The following is a 23927-nucleotide window of genomic DNA, read 5'->3' on the forward strand; positions in this document are numbered from 1 at the left end:
GCCACTGTCTAAAGACATGGGGGAACTGAAGCAATAATTTTTAATTATTATGCTTACTTATGCTAAATTATGCTAAACTCCCCCAAATTTTGGACCAATAGTACTAAAAGTCAGTGTATTTGCTAGGAATTTCAGTCAGTACTTAATTTTTATGCTACTGTATTAAGATCAAGTTTATGCTATGGTAACTCCTGAAGCATGTGTGTGTAATACATAATGTTGCTTACTCTTATTTGCACATTTGATGAAGTATCTGACCAAACTGCTGATCTCTTGCATCTTTTTCTGTCTGGAGGTCTGTGTGGAGGCTGATACATTTGATTTTGCGGTTCTCAGACATTCTGTTTCTTTTTTAATATAATTCTGCAAAAACCTGCAAGGAAATTCATATCCTCATTAATATGTATAATTTTACCATTTCAAAAAACTCATGTATTCCTACCCCCAAAAATTCACTTAAACCACAGTATTATACCAGTTATGTGAAACTATTTCCTTTCCAAAGTCTAACAAGGTGCAAAATCAGTATAAAGACTGGCCTGCAAAGCTTTTAATCTGTAACCTGCATGATTTTCTGTCACCTCACCTACTTGCTCAGCATGCTACTGAGGACTTCAATTCTCCTTACATTAGAATCAGCTAGTAATACTTCTAGTCTTTTAAATGAAGGCTGCCTAGAAGATACTGAAGGCTGGCCAGAAGTTTTTGCTGCAAATCTGGCCTACCTAATCAGCTTATAAAAACAGATTAGTAACTGTATTTGTAGTATTACAAATAAATTAAATGCTCAATGATAAAGCATGCAATTTTTTTCCATGTCAATGCATTTAGAACTTTCACAGTTTAGTACTGAACAAGAGATGAAAATAAGTTTATCAACTGGGAGGTAATGGTGTCCATCTTTAATCCCAGCGCTATGGAGGCAGAGGCAGGCAGATCTCTGAGTTTGAGGCCAGCTTGGTCTACAGAGCAAGTTCTAGGATAGCCAAGGATACACAGAGAAACGCTGTCCCAAAAAACTAAAAAATGAATAAAAGTTTATCTGTTAGAGGTATTCTAAGACTAACTTAATATTGAATGAAAAAATGAGAACACCTTCTTTACTGCAATCATTTATTTTGTTTATTTATAATGAACTGAACTCATTATCTTCCTCTATCAACCCCCTCAAGAGCCAAGATTACAGGTGCTATACCACCATACCAGCTTCAGATGGAATACTTTTAGTATTCTACATAAATTTAAAATACATTTGGAGGGGCTGAAGAGATGGCTGAGTGGTTAGGAGTGCTCACTGTTCTTCCAAAGGACTAGAATTCAGTTCCCAGCACCCATGCCAGACAGCTTACAACCTCCTCTAACTCCAGTTCAAGAATATCCAATGTCCACTTTTAGACTCCCAGGAATCTGCACACACTTGACAGACAAACAAAGACACACACACGCACACAAATAAAAATATTTTTACTTTTTTTTTTCAAAAATCTCCCCCTACAAAAGTCTCACAATATGTTTCTAGTTATAAATGAACTTATGGTTGAAAATGAAGTTTCAATGTAAAATTGCAAAAATTCAAACAAACAAATGTTATTTTATGTGCATTGGTGTTTTGCCTGCATGTATGTCTATGTGAGGGTCCCCTGGAACTTGAGTTACAAGCAGTTGTGAGCTGCAATGTGGGTGCTGGGAATTGAACCAAGGTCCTTTAGAAGAGCAATCAGTGCTCTTAACCGCTGAGCCACCTTTCCAGCTCCCATAAACAAGTTTTTTAAACTGCTTTAATCTGAATGTATTCCAATATTTTATTTGTTTTAATATAATTTAACACATGCTAGTTATTTATAATCAGTAACAATCAAAATGATAAATACTATAGCTTACTTTTTTTTTGTTTTCTTTTCTTTTTTAAGACAGGGTCTGTCTGTGTAGCCCTGGCTGTCCTAGAACTTGCTCTGTAGACCAGGTTGGCCTCAAACTCAGAGATCTGCCCGTCTCTAACCCCAAAGTGCTAGGATTAAAAATATGCACCACCTGTGCCTGGATAGTATAACTTACTTATATATCTAATTTGAAATAAATCCTTATAAACTAGTCAAAGTGAACAAAATTCTTAATCTGTTGTTTTGTTTCATTTGAGACAGGGTCCAGATAAGACTGGAACTCATGAATCTCCTGCCTCAGCCTCAGGAGCACAGTATTACAGAAATTCTATGATGGCCAGCTTCTTTCTTGATCTTAAATGACAAAGGTCTAAAGCATTTTGTGGAAGAAATGACTTAAAACTTTCAATATTCTGTATGAGTTTTTAAAACTATTTTCTAGATAACTAAATGCCAGCTTCTTATATAACACACAAAGATGGACAGAACAAAATTAAACAATAAAATGGCATCATAAAACAGAGAAAGAAGGTAAAAGAAATCCAAAGAGATACCTGAAAACAGCATCCCAATTCAGATAGTTCCCTTGTTTGGAATCTGAATGCCTATCTAGGTGTTGGACTGTTTCAGGATCCTGAATCAGACGCTTGAATTTCTCCACTTCTTTCTGAAAACAGGGGAAAAAAAAAAAAAAAAAAAAGAACATAATAACAGTTACATACTGTGTTACATATAACACATTTGTTTCAAGAGAAACAATGTCAAATAATTTATTACCCTTCGTTCTGTAGCTCTATCATGTTCTAATTGCCGGCAGCAAATGAGCAGATCATTAAGTGCTAGACTCATGGTTTAAGACTTCAGAACATACATCCTCACCTGTAAAACGAAATAAACATACAAAATTAATTTCACTTATTTTGGTTTTTTTTTTTTGGTGCTGAGAACTGGCTGTAATATAAATCTATATGTAATTATTTTAGACTACAGTACCTCTATACATTTAACCCTAACTGTACATCCAGAGGCACACTGTGATCAAAGACACAATAATTTTTCTTAACATTTCTATATGACATTTTCTTAGAATATATCAAAATTATGCTCTAATTCTCAAATGTGTGCTTTGCCCAGCAGGATAAAGTATATTTTGAAGAAAATGAAACAGTTCAGTATTATCTCTGCAAATAGAAAACATTTCCCAATAAATGCAAACAATATGTTTCACACATCCAGTGTTTCAGGTTAGGCATATGTGAGGGACAGCAAGAAAACAAATGAACTACACGGACACAGCCTCCTCTCCTGAAGACGTGGGGAAGATGATGACAATCAAAGTATTAAGGCATAGTTTCAAACTTCAATATACGCCCCAAAGGAAAGAAAACCACAGTAGAAAACAACAGAAGAGAACATGTACGTCATCCCACCAGTGAGGAGGTGGAGGCAAGGGGATCAGGAGTTTAAGGTCACCCTCAGTGTGAGATCAAGGCCAGATTTCCATATAGAAGCTCATGTTTCCAAAAAAAAAAACAAAAAAAATTACAACAATTTATCGTTTTAGATAAGCTGTCATGAACATGAATCAAAGGTTTAATTATATCAAGAACTGAATGAACTGGTGCCAATTATAGGAAGAACTACAGAGTGAACATTTTGGGGAAGGAGACTGGAGATGCCAAAAGGCCCTAAAAAGGAATAAGAGTACATGTTAAAGGAACTGAAAGCAAGCCCGAATTGTGCCAGCTTCCACAGCACACACAGTAAAACTGGAACAATTGTGCAGAGATGACACACAAATTCATGAAATGTTCCATGTTAAAAAAAAAAAAAGTGATGGGCGGCAGAACTAAAGCTACCCAACTGGAGTATAGAGAGCTAATCAAGTAAACAAACCCTATTCAGAGACTAAAACAGATAGCATAGTTTCAACCCTCAACATTCAACTGAAAAAGCCTCCTAAGCAAAAGCCCCTGAATTGACAAATCCAATCTTACTTTCAATCAAGTTGATGTATTTACAAATTTGGCAATGATAATTACACGTCCTCTTCCCAGAAATAATCCCACCCTTAGGCATGCCTTTCTCCACTAGTAGTACAGAGCACAGAGCTCAGCCGGGCAGGGCAGCACACATCTATATTCCCAGGCCTAGGGGAGGCTCAGGCAGGGTTGGGAGCTCATGGGCTCTACAGTCAGGCTGTATTGTTCCAGTCAAACCCAGTCAATTAACAGCTATCCAACCTGGAGCATGATGGTTAACGTCTCAAACCTGTTATCTCCGTGCTAATCGAGAAAATGAATGATACCACTATCTACCTCAAGGAGTTTCTCTCTCTCTCTCTCTCTCTCTCTCTCTCTCTCTCTCTCACACACACACACACACACACACACACACACACACACACACGTTCAGTGTAACGGCCATCCTGTTACGGTTTTCCCTCAGGATCGCTTCAGAAATCTATTTGGACGGTTCTTTTTTCTCTTTCCGCTCTTATCCCTCCCTGTGGCTTCAATACGCTGAAAACTTGCAAAACTCTGCATCACTCAATGCTCTGGAGCTTCAGAAACCTTCTACTCTCTGTGCCTTTCCATGCGCTTCCTTCTGTCTGGAAGGTTCGCTACCATCCTGCAGAACCAACTACAGCCGGCGAAGCCTAGCAGCAAATCGGGCTCAGTTTCCACAGAACCAGCCCCCCCTCGGCTAACACCGTGCTTTTCTATCACAGTACCGCGTTGGAAACCAGCGAATTATCGGTGCCGGGGGAGGCGGGGGTGGAAGGGGGGGGGACACCAGCAGTTAGCTCTTTAGGGGGCTGCCACCTCCCTTCCTAAAGAAGACAGCACGGGTCATACAACTGACAAGAATTCGAACTCGAGACTGATTTCCGAACCCATGCTCTCAACCACGAACCCGTACTTTATTTCGTTCTTACGAGCCTGTAGCTTAAACGTAAATAAATGGTCTGTGGCTAAAGTGAGATTTAAAAAATGAGTCGTATCCCAGACCACTCGGAACCCTTAAGGTGACAGAGAGAAAAGGGGGACGCGCAGGGGGGAGGTTCAAGCTCCCGGGGTACGCAGCGAGAGGGAGGAGAACACAGACGTCCGGAAAGATGAGCTAAGAGGCGTCTAGGGCCATTCCGGAGCCGAGGAAAGATGGGGTCTGACGAGAATTTCCCCTCACAGAAGCCCCGCCGCCAGTTCGTCCCGCGCTCCTACCGTTGTTGCATCTTGTCTGCAAACCGAGGTCGCTTCGCCTTTTCCCGCGTCCACGGATCACGCAGCAGGTTTTCCACGCACGCCTTCCCGCTTCCGGTTCAAAAGCAGCACGTCCGTCCAGCGTGGGTCCCCAAGTTTGAGCCGCTGCACGGCGCGCGCCTGCGCGCCGCCGATCACGCGCTCGCCAACTCAAAACATTCGCCCCCCCCCTCAAAACACTCACCGGGGCTGAGGAGACGCGCCTGCGCACGGCGCACCAATGAGGACCGGCCTCGCGCCGGCAACTCCGCCCAGGGGCGGAGGCTCCCACGCCGGGCCCCCGGGTCCTCTCGAGCCCCACCCCTCCGCGGACGGAAATGACGACATCCCGGTGGAGAACGGAGGCGGGTTTCATTTCGGCGCCTTTCTGTCTCCCGCGGAAGTGATTGGCTGGTGTGTGACGAAAGAGGCGGGACAAATTGCCGCGGGTTCAGTACCGCCACTGGACCCGGGAGATGCGGCGGCGCCGGGGCTGTCGCGGTGTTTGCTTTGAGTTGGCTCTCGAACCTTCAGGCGGCTCCCCGTGCAGCTCGGATCATGCTGTTACCCTCGGATGTAGCCAGGCTGGTATTGGGTAAGTGCCGGCCCCGGAGGGCGGGTGATCGGACTGGGTGGAGAGGACGGAAAGACCGGAGGCAGGGGAATACTTGCTTGGGGTGGGGAAGCTTTGAGGGGTCGCCCCCTCGGGTCCAAGTTCAGACTGAGGGAGATGCTCTGTCCCTCGGAGACTTCGGGCGTCCCTGGGTGTGTGGCTGCCCCTCTCCTCGAGCTCCGTGACGAGGGGGGCAGCCGGAGGGAGAAGCTCGGCGTGGAACACCTGGGGCCTGGATTCCGAGGCAGAGCCAGGCCCGCTGGGACCCCTGGAAGAGTGTCGTCTACGTGATGGACGGGGCTCGGTGCCCCTCACCCTTTCCCTTGTCAGAACTGGGACCGAAAAGGGAAAAGGAAAACCAAAAACAAGAAAGCGCTTCCCCGGCCGCCCAGCTCTGTGGACAGACTTTCCCGTTGCCCTTACCCATAACCCGATGTTAGCACTAGGGATTTGGGACACAAGGTCTCCGTACTCCTTCCACAGAGGCTTGGAATACCAGTTGCATATTTTAGAATGGCAGTTTTTCGACTTCTTGAGCAAATATTTCGGAGGTTGCGACGACTGCCTTCTGGTTGCACACGTTCTAGCCCTGGTTTTTCCTCCATTTTTGAAAAGAGCTAGTTCATAGACCACTGGTCCGTCGGGGTATATTGTCTGTGTGAAAGACAGTTTTCGTTGTTTGTCCTCCGAAAGAATAAAAGGAATTGTACTGCTGGGGAACAAGAACTTCTTAGACTCAAAACTGGGCAGTGACTTTGAAACATTATTTGCGACAACCCTAGAAGAAATTGGTAGAAGTTTGGTAAATCCTACCCTAGTTTCCACAACCGTTACTAACATTTGCTTTGTGCCTAGTCCTAAAAATAAAATAAAAATATCGTGGGGTTCTTGATGAAGACGTTTGGCAGGAAATATTAAGGTGCTCTAAATGGTTCCACCGTCCATTTTTGGAGAACCTTAAACACTAAAACTAATGTTTTGAATGTTTTTTTTTTTCCTACTTCATCAGAATTTAGTAGTGAGATTTATACCTGTGACTTTTAAAGTTAGCTATCTTGTAATTTTTAAATTTGTTAGGGTAATATGAAAATATGTATTAATGTGTCCTTTTTTTCCCCCTCTGTGTGTATTGTTTGTGTAAGAATTGTGACTTTTAGCAGTCTGGCGATCCAAATAAAATTCTATGATCATAGTCTTAAAAACAGTTTCTCAACCTTTCCATCATGGTGGCGAATGCCTTTAATCCCAGTCCTTGGAAGGCAGAGGCAGGCGGATCTAGTCTGGTCTACAAAGGGAGTTCAGGAGAGTGAGGGCTACACAGAGAAACCCTGTCTCTAAAAGGGAGAGAGAAAAAAAAGGTTTCTCGAGTTTGGCAATATGAAATTGTGAAGTGGATTATTATTATTATTATTATTCGTCGTTTTCCTGTGTTCAAGATTTTATGAGATGTTTAGCAACAACCTTGATTTCTCTCCACTAGATAGCCTTTATTTAGTACCTCCTTCCCCAGTCATTCCCAGCTGTAAGAAGGGCAAAAAATGCCTCTACATACTGTCAGTGTGTCCCCTGAAGACACAGTCCTGCCTTGTTAAGAAAACCTTCAGGAAATGACAGGGTTTCTCTAATTGGAGTAATTATGCTTCTCCCCCACTAACAAGCTGTTTACTGATCATTTTTCTCTTGCTGTCTGGAAACTCAGTCGTTGGTTTTCATCCTTAAAACCATCTTAGATTCAGATTACATTTTCTTTTTTTTTTTTTTTCTTTTTTTAAATTATATGCATTGGTGTTTTGTCAGGTACCCTGGAACTGGAGTTATAGACAGCTGTGAGCTGCCATGTGGGAGCTGGGAATTGAACCCCAGGCCCTCTGGAAGAGCAGACAGTGCTCTTAACCACTGCACCATCTCTCCAGCCCCCAGATTCCATTTTCAATGCCATGAATTTCAGCATACCTTCCATTCTGTTTTGGAATTGTGTGTGTATGGATGTTGAATATATATATATATATATATATTCTACTTGCAATTAATTTTCAATCTTGTTTCAAATCTTCCCGAATCATTTAGGTCCCACTATATGTTCTAAGAATTGAAACACTTTTGGCATACAAAAAATCCTCTCACTATTCTCAATTCTGTGATTTTAGTTACCTTTTAGTTGTATGTAAACTTACATCAACAGGTTTATTGCTTGGTCAGGATTCTTCTGTTGTACCCCTTACCATCCTTAGCCCCTGTTTTGATCCCTTGTGGTTTTTTGTTTGTTTGTATTTTGGCATGTTCCAAATGCTGCCAGTTTCTAAGCATGAGGGAAAAGGTAATTTTTCTTCGCTTAGCCTTCATTTTTTTTAACCCTTTAACACCAAAACATTTTTCTGAACCCTATCTCACATTGTCCAGTGCCCTGTGTCACTTACTTGTAAAACCACTTGTTACTTAGTTGCTTAACTGATTCATTCTCCTCTAATTCTTCAGCTTACTATACTCACCTCACTGCTCTCTGCTCTGCCACAGCCAGCTACTTATTGCTTTAATGGAATTTTTCAAAATATTGCAGAGGCCAAGATACTTCAAACTGTTGCTTACTGCCTCTAGGCCATCAGTTTGGCTTTTACTAATAGGTCATAGGAAGTACTCTGGAGCTGATTCTACTTGGCTTCCTACTCAGGCCTGTCCTCTCAATATTTTTGCTAGGCTGCAGCAGACTAAACTAATTAACTATTTCTTCAAATATTATGTATTCCTTTTTCCCTAGTGTTCCTAATACACTTGTATTAAAGGTTCAAGTCAAATGCGATATCAGAAAATTCTTCCAATAGCTACAGTTGTGTCCTATTAAAATAGCTCTGTGGGTAGAGGTTTTTTTTTGGTAAGGAACACATAACAAAGTTGGTCATTTTAGCGATTTTTAAGCTTATAATACTCTAGTATTAGTTACATAACATTGTTCTGCAACCATCCCTAAAATTTTCTTCTTCTTCCTGGACTGAAACTTTCTCATTCAGTATTCTTTATCTTTGATTCAAGCTTCAGGAGTTCTTAAGAACTTCCAAAATGATAAAAAGTTCTGTGTATCAAATGAGCACTTTCATGGTTGAAAGGTTCAGATTTTCTTCAATTTCATCAGTAGGTTACTTTCTGTATGAGTTGGCATCCATTCAGAAAAGAAACCAGAAACCAAGTTGTCTGTTTAATGTGGTAGGATTTAATGAGGGAATTGGTTACACCAAGTGATACAAAAGCTAAGAAGCTGAACAGCTTATGTGAGGCAACTTATAGGTTAGTTAGCACAGCAGGAAGCCATGCTAATCCAGGAGACAAGGCGACCCAGAGGCAACAGTGTGGGAAGATGAAACTGAAGACTTGTGTATAAGGGAGCTATAGTCAGCGAAGAGATTCTTGAGGCAATCAGGGACTATGGCTTCTTCCTCCTGAATTCCAACCTGAGCTTGACATTTTAGCAAACTTAGCCAGAAGCTAGCTGACTGGTTAGCCGGGTAACTTTGCCTGTTTGAAGTCTGGCTTCCTTTCATAGAGTCCTGGGAAATGAAGAATTGATTTGAGAACAAACAGGACCAGAACTGAGGATATTCTTATGAGATCAAGAGCTATTGTTTTTATTTACTTCTATATTAGTGACATATATTTAATAAGCATTTACCAGAATGTAATTGTGATCATTCTATATCTTGAATAATACCTGTATTCACTCCCTTCAGGTGTGTGGCTAGAGATAAAAAATCCCTTGGACCTGGATTTGCAGGCAGTTGTAAGTAAGCCACCTGAAGTGGGTGCTAGAAATCAAGCTCAGGTCCTCTGGAAGAGTAATACACACTTTTGACTGATAAGCCAGTCCAGTATTTCATGGTTCTTAACCATTTTGTCTTTTCTGGTGAATCACATTAACTATTATCTTTTATGCAGCATCCATACTAGGCGTATTGCCCAAATAAATTCTTACGTATATATTATCCATATATGTATATGTGTATGTGTTTGAATTTCCCAACCATATCAGGACATATCTATACCTTCTTCAAGCTTTGAATAATTTTCTCATGCCTCATAGTAAATTCTTGAGTCTCTATCTTCTCATGAACTAAGCTATTCCCATTTTCTGACTAGCTTTTCATAAATTGTTTTTCTTCTAATTCTTTATAAATCATAATTTATGGATTGAAGCCATACATCTTATACTTGTAGATCTGCTACTACAAGATGCTGTGAATTGTCTTTCTAAGAATTTATATTTTTTAAGGACATTAAACCACCAATATTGCTGGGGAGTCAGAGTACATGGAAAAGGTCTTTACACAAAGGGGGCTTTAGTTCTTGCTTTCTTCGGGCTCCATTTTGTCTTTCCTTTAAAAGGCCAAGCTCTTGGAATTCCACTTTCTAAAATTTAGATAGCCTTGATATAGTTAAGATTTTACCTGTCATGTGGTTGATAACTGGTTATGGTCAGATGGTGAATGTTGGTGAGTAGGCATTTTTATAGCCTACCAGTTAATTATATAAACAATAGCGTCATTGGATATTTAAGAGTAGAACATGATGTGTCTCAGGTATTTCTAGGTGGCCATAACTTGAACATTTCTATAACAAATAGAAGTAATACAGCATTTTCACAGAGCCTTTCCTCAAATACGCTATGTAAGCATGTACTGACTTACAGTGTATCATGAACTGTCATTTCTTTGACAGTTTGATATTCTTTGCCCAAGGTATACTATCACAATAGATCATATTTTTTTCTTGGGGGGGACGAACACATTAACTACATTACTTTCTGCCTAGAGCATCATTTTGCTGTCATACCCTTTAAGGGGTCTTTGTAGAATTTTTCTAACAGCCCTTCTCACATATTTAAATAAACTGTACATTTTTTTTATATTAGGTGTATAGCTCTTGTATGTGCGTAAAAATGAAATTTTCCTATTTTCCTCAGAAGCAGTTTCTACCCGCTTTTAGGATGATATCACTTTTTAGGAATGTATGTTCTCCAGGAAGGAAAATCTTGGAGGAGTCCTATTTCACAACGACCACCTGTTACAAGTCTCAAGTGACTGAATATATCTAGGTGATTAATGCTTTTAGAATTCTCTACCATGACCAAAAAAAAATTATTTGGTGGATCTAATCCAAATCCAAAACCTGAAGAAAAAGTTCCAGCTGCCCCAATTCCTAGGTGATTCCAGTGGTTTGTACATGTTTTAAATTTGTGTTCACAGATCCTAGTGGCAGCTCACTTGTTCAAAGAGTACTTTGGGGTACCAACAGGGATTTGTTTAATGATTATAGTGCAGTTGAATGTTACTACTTTGTGTGGAAGATGAAGATGGGTGCATGTGTGGAGGTCAGAAGATAACTTTCAGGAGTCGGCTGTCACCTTCCACTCTGGGTCCCAGGGTTCAAACTAAATCCTCAGGCTCATGAAACAGATGCCTTTACAGCTGAGCTATTTTGTTAGGCCAGACCTATTGTTTTAATTCATGTAACTATGTATCTGCAATGTGATCTTCAATGATAGAAATTTTAAAGTAGGGATATCTGAAATAAAAGGTTTTGTTGTTGTTTGGCTTTGGTTTTGGCTTTTTGTTTGTTTGTTTCTAAATGCTTCTTGTGCTCCAAAAAAATACACTTTATTTGTATGTTTGTTTTTCTTCATATAAGGCATAAATCAGAAGTGAGAAAACCTATTCATTAACTACAAGAAGAACGCGAATAGTTGATTCCCAAATCAGAGCAGTGCCTAAAATGAAATGACTTTTTCCTTTCTCTTCCCTTTTTAGAACTCATATGTAATCCTTTGTAGGTCATCTCATGAGGACTGTTTTTTATTGTTTGTTTGTTTGTTTGACTGCTTTACCTAGTGTATGTCTGTACTACATTCCTACAGTGTAGGGGATCAGAAGAGGGTGTTTGTTGGAGCCCCTGGAACTAAAGTTACAGATGGTTGAAAGCCACAGTGTGGGTGCTAAGAACTGAATCCAGGGCTAGAGAGATGGCTCAGCAGTTAAGAGCACTCCCTATTCTTCCAGAGGACCCAGGGTCAGTTCCCAGAACCCACATGACAGCTCACAACTGTCTGTAACTCCAGTTTTTAAGGATCTAAAACCCTCACACAGAAATACATACATACAGGCAAAACACCAATGTACATGAAATAAATATTAGAGGAAAAAAGAAAAAAAAAGAACTGAACCCAATCCTCTGGAAGGGCAGAAAATGCTCTGAATCACCTCTCCAGCCCCTCTTTTTTTTTTTTTTTTTGCTTGTTTGTTTTGTTTTTAATTAGAACTGTGTTAAAAAATATATTTCCGGGGGCTGGAGAGATAGCTCAGAGGTTAAGAGCACTGACTGCTCTTCCAGAGGTCCTGAGTTCAATTCCCAGCAACCACATGGTGGCTCACAACCATCTGTAATGAGATCTGGTGCCCTCTTCTGGCCTGCAGGCATACTGTATACATAATAAATAAATCTTTAAAAAAAAAATATATATATATATATATTTCCAAGTGAAGAAAGTCTAAAATTTTAAAATAGGAAAAGACTTTGGATATCATTTATTAAGGCTAAAAAGAATGTTTTTTGATTGTTATATTTTGTCAGCACAGAGCTAAATATACATAGGGTAAATAATGTAAGGGATTACTTACAGTTATTACAGAAGACTTACAAGTGTAGGGAAAGGGAATGTGGTATATATAAAAAAATTAAAGTTTTCTGAAGAATTGAAAATTACATTAAACACCAAAGAATGAGTTGAAATTACTTAGGCTAAGGCAAGGTGAGCTGCCCGAGCAAACAGTATAATATACATTAGCTTTAAAATAAGAGCATTGTTATTTGTGGGACTTCTGTTTGAAGAGATGGAATGGTAAGACAGAGTTTAAATGAAATTAGAATGCAACAAGTAAAGCTTCATACACTATGTTAGGAATTTATAGTTAGGTTCTTTTCATGGCAGTGTATAATTGACAAAAAATAAAATATTTCGGAGCTTATAATATTCCTAATAAGCAATGGTACCATTAATTCCAAAACAAGCATATCTCCAACAGGAAATACATACTGATAACAGGCACTCTCAACTTCCCCATCCTCCAACAGTTACCTGCTTTTTTATATGTATGGATTCACTGCTTCTGGACATCCCATATAATTGAAATATTTGTGGGTTTTATGCTTGACTTCCTTTAGCATGGTTTCAAGAGTTATTCGGGTCATAATGGGTATAAGGACTTCTGTCCCAGTGTATATGAATTGAAATAATAGTTTTCATTTTCCATTTTCTTAATGACTAGTAAAGTTGAATGCCTTTCTTTGAGTTTGTTGTATTACCGTCTTTGCAAAGCTTTTGCTCATTTCTTAGATTATCTTTTTATTGTTGTCCCTTTCAAGTTCACTATATCATTTGGTTTTTAGCATCTGCCAGATACATGATTTGCAAGTGTTTTCTTCCATTTTAAGTTATTTTACTTTATTGATGGTGTCCTTAGTAGCATAGAAATTTGAAATGTTGATAATCAGCTTATCTTTTTCTTTGATGCTTGATTTTCAGATGTTATACCTAGGATATCATTATCTTTTTGTTGTTGTTTGTTTTTTGTTTGGGTTTTAGGTTTGCGGGGCTAGCTTCATGTTTTTGGAAAGTAGGTATCCACTTGTTCCAGCATGAAGTTCTTGTTGAAATTAATATAATATATTGGATATAATTTGAAAATTAGAATTTCCTTCTGACCTTTAACACAATGTACATAGATCTGTTCACCCCGTTAAATCATGAAGTGGATAGTCAAACACAAGTAATTCTGAGAGAATGGCTTTTCAATAATCCAGTAAGTGAATTATGCCATCCCCTCATGTAGTTATTGTGGAACTCATGGGGTAATGGAAATGCACTTACTTTTTCCTTGTTTTTTTCTAAATTTATTATGAAATAATTGTACTATGTCAAAGATCTCCCCCCACTCCCCACCTCCCACCCCCGGGACAGGGTTTTTCTGTGTAGCCTTGGCTGTCCTGGAACTCACTCTGTAGACCAGGGTAGCCTCGAACTCACAGAGATCTACCTGCCACTGCCTCCCAAGTGCTGGGATTAAAGACGTGCGCCTCCATCGCCGGGCTGTCAAATATCTTTTTACAAGCTTAACAGCAATTGCATCCTATAGAGGACCTATTGTACTCCTGCTTCATATTGCAGCACAACCTAGTGAAAGACTGTAAAACACCAGTATGTTCTGCCTGAAGCTATGGTTTTCCTACACACTCTAGCATTTCTAAAAGCCACTTACCAAAAGTACAAAATTTACTGAAGTATTCGAACTTCTATTCTTCATTTAGGTTACTTACAACAAGAAAACCTCACGTCTACTTGCCAGACTTTTATTTTGGAAAGCTCAAATTTAAAAGAATATGCAGAACACTGTACTGATGAAGGTTTTATCCCAGCCTGCTTACTGGTGAGTTACTTATTCCTTACAGGACATTTCATTACTAACCAACACAGAAGACTATAAAGCAGAGCCTTAAAATGAACTTATTAATGATGTGAGGCACTGTGCCGTATGTCTGTGTCCCATCTGCTGGGGACCTGAGGTAATCACAAAATGACTTGAACCCGGAGGCTTAGGGACAGCCTAGGCAACATAGCCAGACCCTTGTCGCTCATCAGCCAAGTCAGCTTTGGCAGATAGCTACATGACTTACCACTGCCTAATTCACATAGCTGAAAGACAGAGATTTAGCCTTTGGAAGGTAGATGCAGGACAATTGTCATTACTTTCGGACCAACTTGGGCTATACAGCAAGACCTTATCCAGAAATTAAAAAACAAAACATTTTGGTATTTTATTATCACCTCTTTTTTATAGCTATCCTCATATAAAAGGAATATGCTAGGATTACATGATTTCACATGGTACTTGTAGTTGTATGTTAAAGATGGCTCCTTAGTGAATTGTTGGGGTATCCTAATTTTTACATAGAAAAATTATTAGAATCCCCCAAACAGTTCTGAAAAATTTGAAAGAGTTGGAGAACTAGGAGAGATGGCCGAAGCACCCGCTGCTTTTCCAAAGGACCCACATTCCATGCCCAGCACCCATGTCTCACGGCTATTTTTAAATTTTTTTTTTTTTTGATTATGTGTATTTGTGTATGTTTGTGTAAGAATATGCACACATGAATGCAGGAGTTCTCAGAGACCAGAAGAGGGCATTGGGTCTCCTGGAGCTGGAGTTACAGGTAGTTGTGAGTTGTCCAGTGTGGGTGCTGAGAACTGAACTTAGGCCTCAGAAAGGGTAGCACACCCTCTTACTACTCTGGACCATCTCTCCAGATAAGTAAACTGAGGTTCTGAACTTTGTATGCACGAAGTTCAATTCATTATTAGAAAGAATGAAAACAACAGGGAGTGATACAAGTCTCCTGCCTTCTCAAGCTTTTTCTATATCCCAGCTTCATTTTTCTTCGTACTTTGAGTGAAGAATCTCCCTAACTTACCTGAGCTAGTCTTGAACTTTCTCTGTAGTTCAGATAGAACTTGAATTTACAGTCTTTCTGCTTTACCCTCCAAAGTACTTAGGAATATAAGACTATGCCTTTAGTCCCAGCACTCAGGAAACCAAGACCAACCTGGGATTTATGTCAGGACCCTGTTGCCAAAAAAAAGGGAGAGTAGCCAGGCAGTGGTGGCGCATGCCTTTAATCTCAGCACTCGGGAGGCAGAGCCATGCGGATCTCTTGAGTTCGAGGACAGCCTGGTCTACAGAGTGAGATCCAGGAGAAGCACCAAAACTACACAGAGAAACCCTGTGTCCAAAAAAAAGGGGGGCGGGGTTTTTTTGTTTTTTTTTTTGGATTTTTGCAGTCTCTTTCTTTCGTTGGCTTTTATGGTAGGAAAGTGATAATTGTGTGGTTTTGGTAATGTTTGATCTTTCACCTTTCAGTCCTTATTTGGAAAAAACTTGACAACAATTTTGAATGAGTATGTAGCCATGAAAGCAAAAGGTAAGAAATTGGATGTCATTGTTTTAAGATACAGTCTCATAAAAAGACTTCAAAAAACTTAATCTCATTCTCATAAGATATATTTTACTGGGAAACAGAATTCATTTTTGCTTATGTTGAGTAAAACAAATGCTAAAACTCCAAATGTTAACTAACAGGCTAGGTTATTATACTGATGAACAACCATTGTTATTTGCTAAAGTATTTTGAACTGACAATTTAATTTTGACTTCTGTGTAATGTGAGACTAGGCACAGGACTTAGAAAATTGACTCATAGTTAACAGATCATAAAATAATAATTGTTTAAACTTCTGATGGTTCAGAAGGGAATTAGTGATGATTTTCTTGACATTATTCCTGTAGTTCTTATCTTTTTAAAACTATTACTGTTAGATTGATTGTCATAAAGTCACAGCCAGATGAAAAGCAGCTTTTCCTTTCCTAATGCCTGGGTGTGTAAGCATCATACTAGGTGTTTCACATTGTAGCTCACTAGCCTTGTGCCCAGAAAGAAGTATTGCTTACAGCTGTTTTTAATATGGCTATCAAGGACTAGCACACACAGAAGGAGTTTGTATAACCTTTCTGATAGTCATAGTTTGCCTTTCTCTAATACAAAGGAGGTATAAAATTATTAGCCTTCTAAGTTTTTTAGATGCATGTTTTTATTTGTATTAGATTTGATTCTCTGGTTTAAGAAAATAAACCTACTTCATTACACATTTGCACACTGTAACAAATAGGCTTACTTCTCAATTTCCAACGTAACTTCAACAGTTTAGAAAAGTTTTTGTTTTCCTCTTATGATCTATGCCTTTGTTCAAATTGAAAAGTGAATTTTCTTCAACTGAGTTTATTTCCTCTTACAATTTAGAAACATCAAATGATGTCCCAACAATAATGTCATCTCTGTGGAAGAAGCTAGACCACACTCTTTCTCAGATCAGGTAGTATGCTCATTAAAATGTGCTGATTTAGGAATGTAAATACACTTTGGCTATAGAACTTCTTAAGATCTTTATAATATGTGCATCTAACATCTCTAATTTTGAAGGTTTCCTAGAGGGTGGTGGAAGATCTTTGCCTTTAGTAGAAATAATTTGAAACAAATTGCATACTTTTAATAGATCTTTTACAAATGAGGAAATTGTAATATACAAAAATTTGATGGCATTCTTAACTTTACATAGCAACTTAGAAACAGTTAGCTCAAGATATAAAATTCTTTAGACAACCATTTCTTAATTACATATTGAGAATTATTGACTTCATGCCCAATTGATTCTTTCCTTCTGGAATTTTCTAATTTCAGTATTTTTAATATTTTCTACTTTTAGTATTCTCTCGTAGTAGAATACTTTTTACTGTTTACCTAATTCATAGCCTTGGAGTTCTAGTTTCTGCATTCTTGGAAGTATACCAGCCCTACTGCTATCAGTGTTTTGGCATCTCTTACATGATGGTAGAATCCTGTGAAAAATTCCTCCTCAAAGCTACAAGTGAATATTCCTTCTAACTGCAGCAGAGGCCTCAGTTTTATCCTCTGATTAGGCTAATGGTTCCAAATGCTTTCATCCTTAGCAGTGAACCACATCTTAATTGGTAGTTTTGTCTTTATATTTCTTTCCTTAACTCTTTTTTTTTTTTTTTTCCCCCTTGGAAATAATCTTCAAAGGATTTTTGCAGTGTCTGGAGAGATGACTCAGTCAATAATAGTATCTGCTATACAAGCATGAGGACCTGAATTTGGCTCCCAGAACCCATGGGGGGAAAAAAAACCCTGTACATAGTGGTGCTTGTCTACAGCCCTAGCACTGGTTTGTAGGGGAGAGAAACAACTGGAAACCTGAAGGTCATTGGCTAGCCAGCCAGTCTAGTCAAGTGATGAACTTCAGGTTCAGTAAAAGATCCTCTCTCAAAAAAAAAAAAGGTAGCGAGAAATTAAGGAACGACGGCCTAACCTTACCTCTGTCCTTCATACACTGAGCATACCACATGTGTATACACACACACACACACCTATACCACCAAATGCACATACTGCACATGCATACCAAAAGATAGACTTGTACAATTCAGTCTTTTAAAGTGATTGAGTTTTGAGAGTTTTTGAGGGGGTGGGTGTTTTGGTAAACTGTTACATAAAGGTAAGATTCCTTTTACACAAGTTTAGGTTTTCTCAAAAATTTTATGTATTAAAAATCTTCGTTCAGTTTAAGTTTTGTGGGTCTTGTTGATAAAAGTTGACAAATTTCATGGACAAGGACACAGTGTTTATGATTACTTAGCAAATGTTAGTGAGTAATTACAATTCACAGTAAAAGAATTACTTTCGGTGGCTGGAGAGATGGCGTAGTGGTTAAGAGCACTCCAGAGTACCTGAGTTCAGATCCCACATGGTGGCTCACAACCATCCATAATGGAATCTGATGCCTTCTGCTGGCATGCAAGTGTACAATGCAGATACAGCACTCATACTTGAATAAATTTAAAAAAAAAGCCTCAAAAAAAAAATTACTTTTTACTATGAATTTTTGTTTGCTTTTCTACCTATATGGAGAGTCAACAAAATTATTTCATAGTCATAAATGTGACAGCAGAATTTCCTTGAATTCCGAGATTCTAATGTATCAATGTATATGAATCAGGACTTCTTTTTAGGAAAGTCTCTTGTTACAAAATTGAATGAGAATGCTATTTATGTATAGCTTACTTAAATATATCAAGTTCCTAAAGTCAGGTCAAGCTATACCTTAATATCAGAGCAGTGCAGTGCATAATTATTGATTGGATAAAATTTGATCAACAAAATTACATTGTATGAATGTTTATAGGATTCTGTTTTTCTTCTAAAACAAATCACAGTTGGATACCCTATGGACATGTAGACTCTTTATCTTAGGAAAATCACCTTTTAACTCATAATTTACTTCAGGTCTGACCATAAGTAAGTCAGAATATATCATCTAAAACACAATACTTAAAGAGTAACTGCTTTGTTTTATTTGTTAGGAACATGCAAAGTTCTCCAGGGTTTGCTGCCCATCAAAGAGGTTAGTATTTAACTTTCAGCAAGGTTCAACATTACTTCTCGCTCTTGTGAACATTTTAACTAACAGCATATCTGTGCTAGATCTATATTTTTTAAATTACTTTTTTAAAATACAGTCATTAGATATTTTCATGTATCATAGTTGAGGGGAGTTGAGGTATAGGTTACTGGTAATACATGCACAGGGTCCTGAGTTTGATCCTCAGCAATTTAAAACCATATGTATATGCATATATGCAAATATATATTTTGTGTGTATATATACATATAAAATATGTCCTAGTTTTACTCTTTGAGTGTTAAGTAGTAGCATCCTTAATAAATCTATAATTTTTAATGTCTTAAATTGGGGCAACATTATCAATATGAATTATTGCAGAACAGATGTACTTTGGGATTTGTGAAGTATAATGTATTTAATTTAGTTTGTTTCACATGAAATTGTTGTGTAAAGTTATTTTATGTTTTTCAAGGCTGTCTTTTAATCTGTAGATCTAACATGTTACATAGTGTATAGGCCATGCAACATAGTATCTTGGTCAGATTCTGAAACGCCTCCAATACTGAGTTAATTTTGTAATGCCCATGTATTTCAGCGCGAACAAGAAACGGAATTGCAGAAATCAAGCGACAGAGATGGCTTGCATCTCAGGCAGCTCCCGTCAATTCAGAGTTACTGGTTTTACCTTATGGTTCAGGACAATTTACCACTTCTCCTTTGGTAGCTACACAAGCTGTTAAACCAACTGGCCAAATTGCAACTCCAGTGAGGTCAAATATTGTAGTAGTCAACCAGTCACAGTCACAAAATACTGTAACTAGTAAGTTTAAGTTTTATTCTTTAAGTTCTGTTAATCCAAGTACAGTGCCTTACATTTATAATACAGAATCATGGCCCAAGAGAGAGATGAGAGAACTTATAAAGGGAGCAGACTTCAGGTAGTTCAGCCACAAGTATGCAAGCATGAAACTCTGGGTTTGATCCCACTGCTGCATAAAACTGGCTCACCTGTGATCCTAGCACTGAAGATGATCAGAAATTCAGGTCATCCTCTGCTACATGCCTTCAAATAAAAGACCTAGGAGTCTTTGTAGCTACAGTTCTCCTATTCTAATCAAACTGAAGTCCATCCTTGAATTCGTCTAATTCTTAATTTGGGGGTAATAATAGGAAAGACCTGATTGTGTTTTTAAACAGAATATACATTGTATTTTACCATCTCTTCCTTGAACATCATTCTGTCCTCCTGGAACATCTTCCCAATATCCCACCATCTTTATGTGTTGAATAAAAATAAAGTTAGAAATAAAGTTTTATCTAGATCATTCTTGTTATATACATGCTTATTGAAGTGAAAACTGGATAGTAAGAAGTGGGAAGCTAGTTAATATGTGCTTTGGGATTCGTTTTCAGGACTTGTCTTTCAATTTTGAGGAGGAGTTTTATTGCCATTAAGATCACACTGGGGAGATAGAAGCAGGCAGATTTCTGAGTTCAGGAGAGCCAGAGCTACACAGAGAAACCCTGTATCAAAATAAAGGAAAAGATTGCTCTTTTCTTTCTCCAAGTCCTGTTCTACACTAGGAACATTCATTGATACTTTTTTATACTTGTTTTCTCTGTGTTACATTTTTTTTGTGTTTTGTTAAATGTAAAACCCTAAAAGTGTAGGGACTGTATTGCATTAATCTTATCTTGTACAGTGCCTTGCTCATAGTAATACTCAGTAAATGTTTGCTGGATTTTAATATACAATAATAATTAGTGTCTAATATATCTTTATGCCATTATAAGTTTAGAAATGTATGTTTCTTTAGTTTATTGTTGTTTTCTTAAAATACAGCTCCAGAGTCTTTGAATATCATTCCTGGTCCTCAGGAAAGAAAAACTCACACCAGTTTAATGTCTCCTGGTAGACGTAAAAGGTAATTACTTTTTATACTCGACACATTGCCAGTAGCCATTCAAAACAAACAAAAAAGAATTGAGGGAATATTTACATTGTGAGTAAATTAGCAAGAATAGATTAAGTTCTTGGGACAATTATATTCATTCCAAAAACACATCTTTTCCAGCATTCTGACTTCATGAAATGTGAGCTGTGTCTTTAATGGTGTGTCTTACAGGTGATCTCATCTCATTTTTTAGGGTGTTTTCTTAAATAAATACAAATAATGTTAGTTTTATGGTCCACAAGAACACATGAAGTTAAGTCATAACAGCATGTTTTAAGGTGTATTTTTCAGAAAAATTCTTCCTGTTCTACTTCAGTTTGTATTTCTTAAAAAATACGAGAGATCAGAGTGGGTTGGGGTTTTTTTTGTTCTTTGTTTTTTGTTTTTTTCTTTTTTGTATTTTGTTTTTTTGTTTGTTTGTTTGGTTGGTTTTTTTGAGACAGGGTTTCTCTGTGTAGCCCTGGCAGTCCTGGAACTAGCTCTATAGACTAGGCTGGCCTCGAACTCAGAGATCCACCTGACTCTGACTCCCAGGTGCTGGGATTAAAGGTGTGTGGCACCACTGGCTGGGGCAAGAGATCAGAGTTCTAAGTGGTTTGAGTTTTTTGTTTTGGTTTGTGTGTTTGTTTGTTTGTTTGTTTTGACGACTTTATTTTTATTTTATATGCATTAGTGTTTTGCCTGCATGTATGTCTATGAGGGTGTCAAATCCCCTGGAATTGGAGTTACAGTTGTGAGCTATCATGTGGGTGCTGGGAATTGAACCCAGGTCCTCTAGAAGAACAGCCAGTGCTCCTAACCACTGAGCCATTTCCCCAGCCCCTCTAAATGATTTTTATCTGATTCCTCATCTGCCAACCAGTAGGTTTTGGATTTTGAGGGGGGGTTATTTGTTTGTTTGTTTTTTAATTAAATTTTTTATTGTAAGCGTTCTCTAATTCAAGGCTGACTTTATTACAAGCGTCATTTAATTAAAAGTCTGCTTTATTACAAGCTTCTTTATTTAAACACATAAAACATTAAAACATTAGTATTTTCAGAAACTTTGACCTTTTTTCTATAAAGTTCATGAATATTTAACTATGTTTCCATAAACCCACTAATACAGTTGGTCTCATTCCATCATAAAGTAGGTAATGGGGCTGAGGGTGTAGCTTAGTGGTAGGACACATGCCTATCCTGTGTGAGCCCTGGGTTAAGTCCCCAGCAGTACCAAAGAAAGAAGAGGATGAAAGTAACAGAGCTCATAGACTTAAGACCACATAGCTAGTTTGTGTTTCTTGAGGGTTTTTTTCATTCTTTATTTTTCATCTTTTTAGTTTGTTGTTGTTTAATAGAATTCAAGTTCATTACATCTGAATCTATGTCTAGTAATGCTTTTTCCACTCTTCTGACTTTGTTCTTATGGAAAGAGAAAAAAATAATCCTACCATGATGATCTCATGGTTTGTATGTACATACATTATCATTGATCTGTTAAACATAGAGTAAAAGACAAGCTTTTCAAATGTATTTTAGTGAATCGCAAAGGAAGAGCTTCACGTCATCTGGACCTCATTCTTCAGTAAGGAATTTACAGGATCCAAATGCATTTGCAGTAGAAAAAGTAAGTGACCTTCCCAAAATATGCAGCTTGAAATATTCTCAAATTTAAAAACACTGAAGTATATATAAATAGTTATGTGTTTATGAATTTGGATATGAGTGTGAGAACAACAGAATTACCTTTGGCTTTCCTGTTGAATAAGGAATTGTAACTGGAAAGTATTACTTAGAGAACACACACATGGCGTATGCACCAAGTGAAACTTCTTTGTGATTGATTGCCAAATCCTGTAATTTAATTGAACATTTTACCAGGATCAGATAATTGCACAATAAAGTGTAAAACTGCATTTTTGATGCACTGGAGACCAAGTTGGTGAAAGATCTGTGACAACACTTCTGAATTGCAAAATACTGTGTTCAGGCCTGAGTGTGATGGGAGGCACCAGAACTTGTGTTTGTACTTATATTTATCATAACTATTGCTGTGGATTGGGTTTTGTGGCATTTTTGTTTTCAGTATTTATTTAGAGATGAGGTCTTATGTTGTTCAGATTGAACTCAAACTCTTGACTCCAATTTATAATCCTACCTCAGTCTCCCAAGTTTCTAGGACAAAGCATTGATTTTGGTTTTTAGTAAACAATGTAGTATTCTTTTCTATCCTTTTACTAATCTTGATTTTCTTTTTCAGCAAATGGTTATTGAAAATGCAAGAGAGAAAATATTAAGCAACAAATCTCTTCAAGAAAAACTAGCAGAAAACATAAATAAGTTTTTGACTAGGTGAGCTGTTTGATTCAAATCTCTGATTGTTTTTGCCTACCCACCCAACTGCACTAACAGTGTTCCTTTCTGTGCTACAGTGATAATAGTATTGCTCAAGTACCTAAGCAAACAGACAGCAACCCGACAGAGCCAGAAACTTCAATTGATGAACTCCTAGGACTTCCGGTATGGGTAGATGTGTGTGTAAGGGTATGTGTGTATGAGAGAGCTTTTGGGGATGTTGTGTATTAGAACTAAATGGCATTTTATTTTTATTTTAAAATCATTGCCAAAAATTATATGTATACAATCTAATTTAAAGTAATTAAAGTAAAATGTTCATCACATATGTAATCTGTTTCTGAACACATTTGAACAGTGAACATTATTTCAAAGACTCATTTAAATAGTAAAAATGGTGAGATTTTTTTTCTAGCCCTTCTAATAGCTAACCTGCTGTACAGATATTAATGCAGTATATAATCACTAAAAAATGATTCATGGATTTCTAAGTATTCAGTTCTTGCAGATTCACTACATGATTCCTTTGTATTTAATAAACAGCACTCTATAGTCTTGCCTTTCCTACATCACTAGGAACTGAGTAGTAATTTAAAGATATTGAAATAGTATGTTAAATATGACTTGCATTCATCGTGTACCTTCTCAAACTGATTCTAAATGTAGTGTTTCTCAATCTTAATGTCCAGTTTCCCTCCCTAATATTAGTTGTCATGCCTGATCTATATGTGTTGGTGATGCTTCTCGCTGTTGTTTCATGACCTTTCACTTCCAACATTTGGGCTTTTTTCCCTTGCTGACTATATGTGATATGTTGCTAATTTTCATGATTTC

At 37.9% G+C, this 23927-nt stretch overlaps 2 protein-coding genes across 3 annotated transcripts in view; one reads left to right on the forward strand and one right to left on the reverse strand.

The window, feature by feature from the left end:
* Window positions 1-5276, reverse strand: part of Atm (ATM serine/threonine kinase) — a 108913-nt gene extending 103637 nt beyond the window's left edge. Inside the window, exons 1-4 of the mRNA XM_059267892.1 lie at window positions 5105-5276; window positions 2658-2759; window positions 2435-2547; window positions 228-373 (exon numbers count right to left, since the gene is read on the reverse strand). Coding sequence (XP_059123875.1) covers window positions 228-373; window positions 2435-2547; window positions 2658-2729 — 331 coding nt within the window. The 5' untranslated portion in view covers window positions 2730-2759; window positions 5105-5276. The remainder of the gene's footprint in view (window positions 1-227; window positions 374-2434; window positions 2548-2657; window positions 2760-5104) is intronic.
* A 247-nt stretch (window positions 5277-5523) lies between these two features.
* Window positions 5524-23927, forward strand: part of LOC131915005 (protein NPAT) — a 39555-nt gene continuing 21151 nt past the window's right edge. For both annotated transcript variants that reach the window (XM_059267893.1, XM_059267895.1), the window contains exons 1-10: window positions 5524-5717; window positions 14082-14200; window positions 15689-15749; window positions 16626-16698; window positions 18764-18804; window positions 19400-19624; window positions 20648-20729; window positions 22278-22365; window positions 22999-23090; window positions 23171-23258. In XM_059267893.1, the coding sequence (XP_059123876.1) occupies window positions 5681-5717; window positions 14082-14200; window positions 15689-15749; window positions 16626-16698; window positions 18764-18804; window positions 19400-19624; window positions 20648-20729; window positions 22278-22365; window positions 22999-23090; window positions 23171-23258 (906 nt within the window). In that variant the 5' untranslated portion in view covers window positions 5524-5680. The remainder of the gene's footprint in view (window positions 5718-14081; window positions 14201-15688; window positions 15750-16625; window positions 16699-18763; window positions 18805-19399; window positions 19625-20647; window positions 20730-22277; window positions 22366-22998; window positions 23091-23170; window positions 23259-23927) is intronic.

This window comes from Peromyscus eremicus, chromosome 7, assembly GCF_949786415.1.
Source record: "Peromyscus eremicus chromosome 7, PerEre_H2_v1, whole genome shotgun sequence".
Classification (NCBI taxonomy): domain Eukaryota; kingdom Metazoa; phylum Chordata; class Mammalia; order Rodentia; family Cricetidae; genus Peromyscus; species Peromyscus eremicus.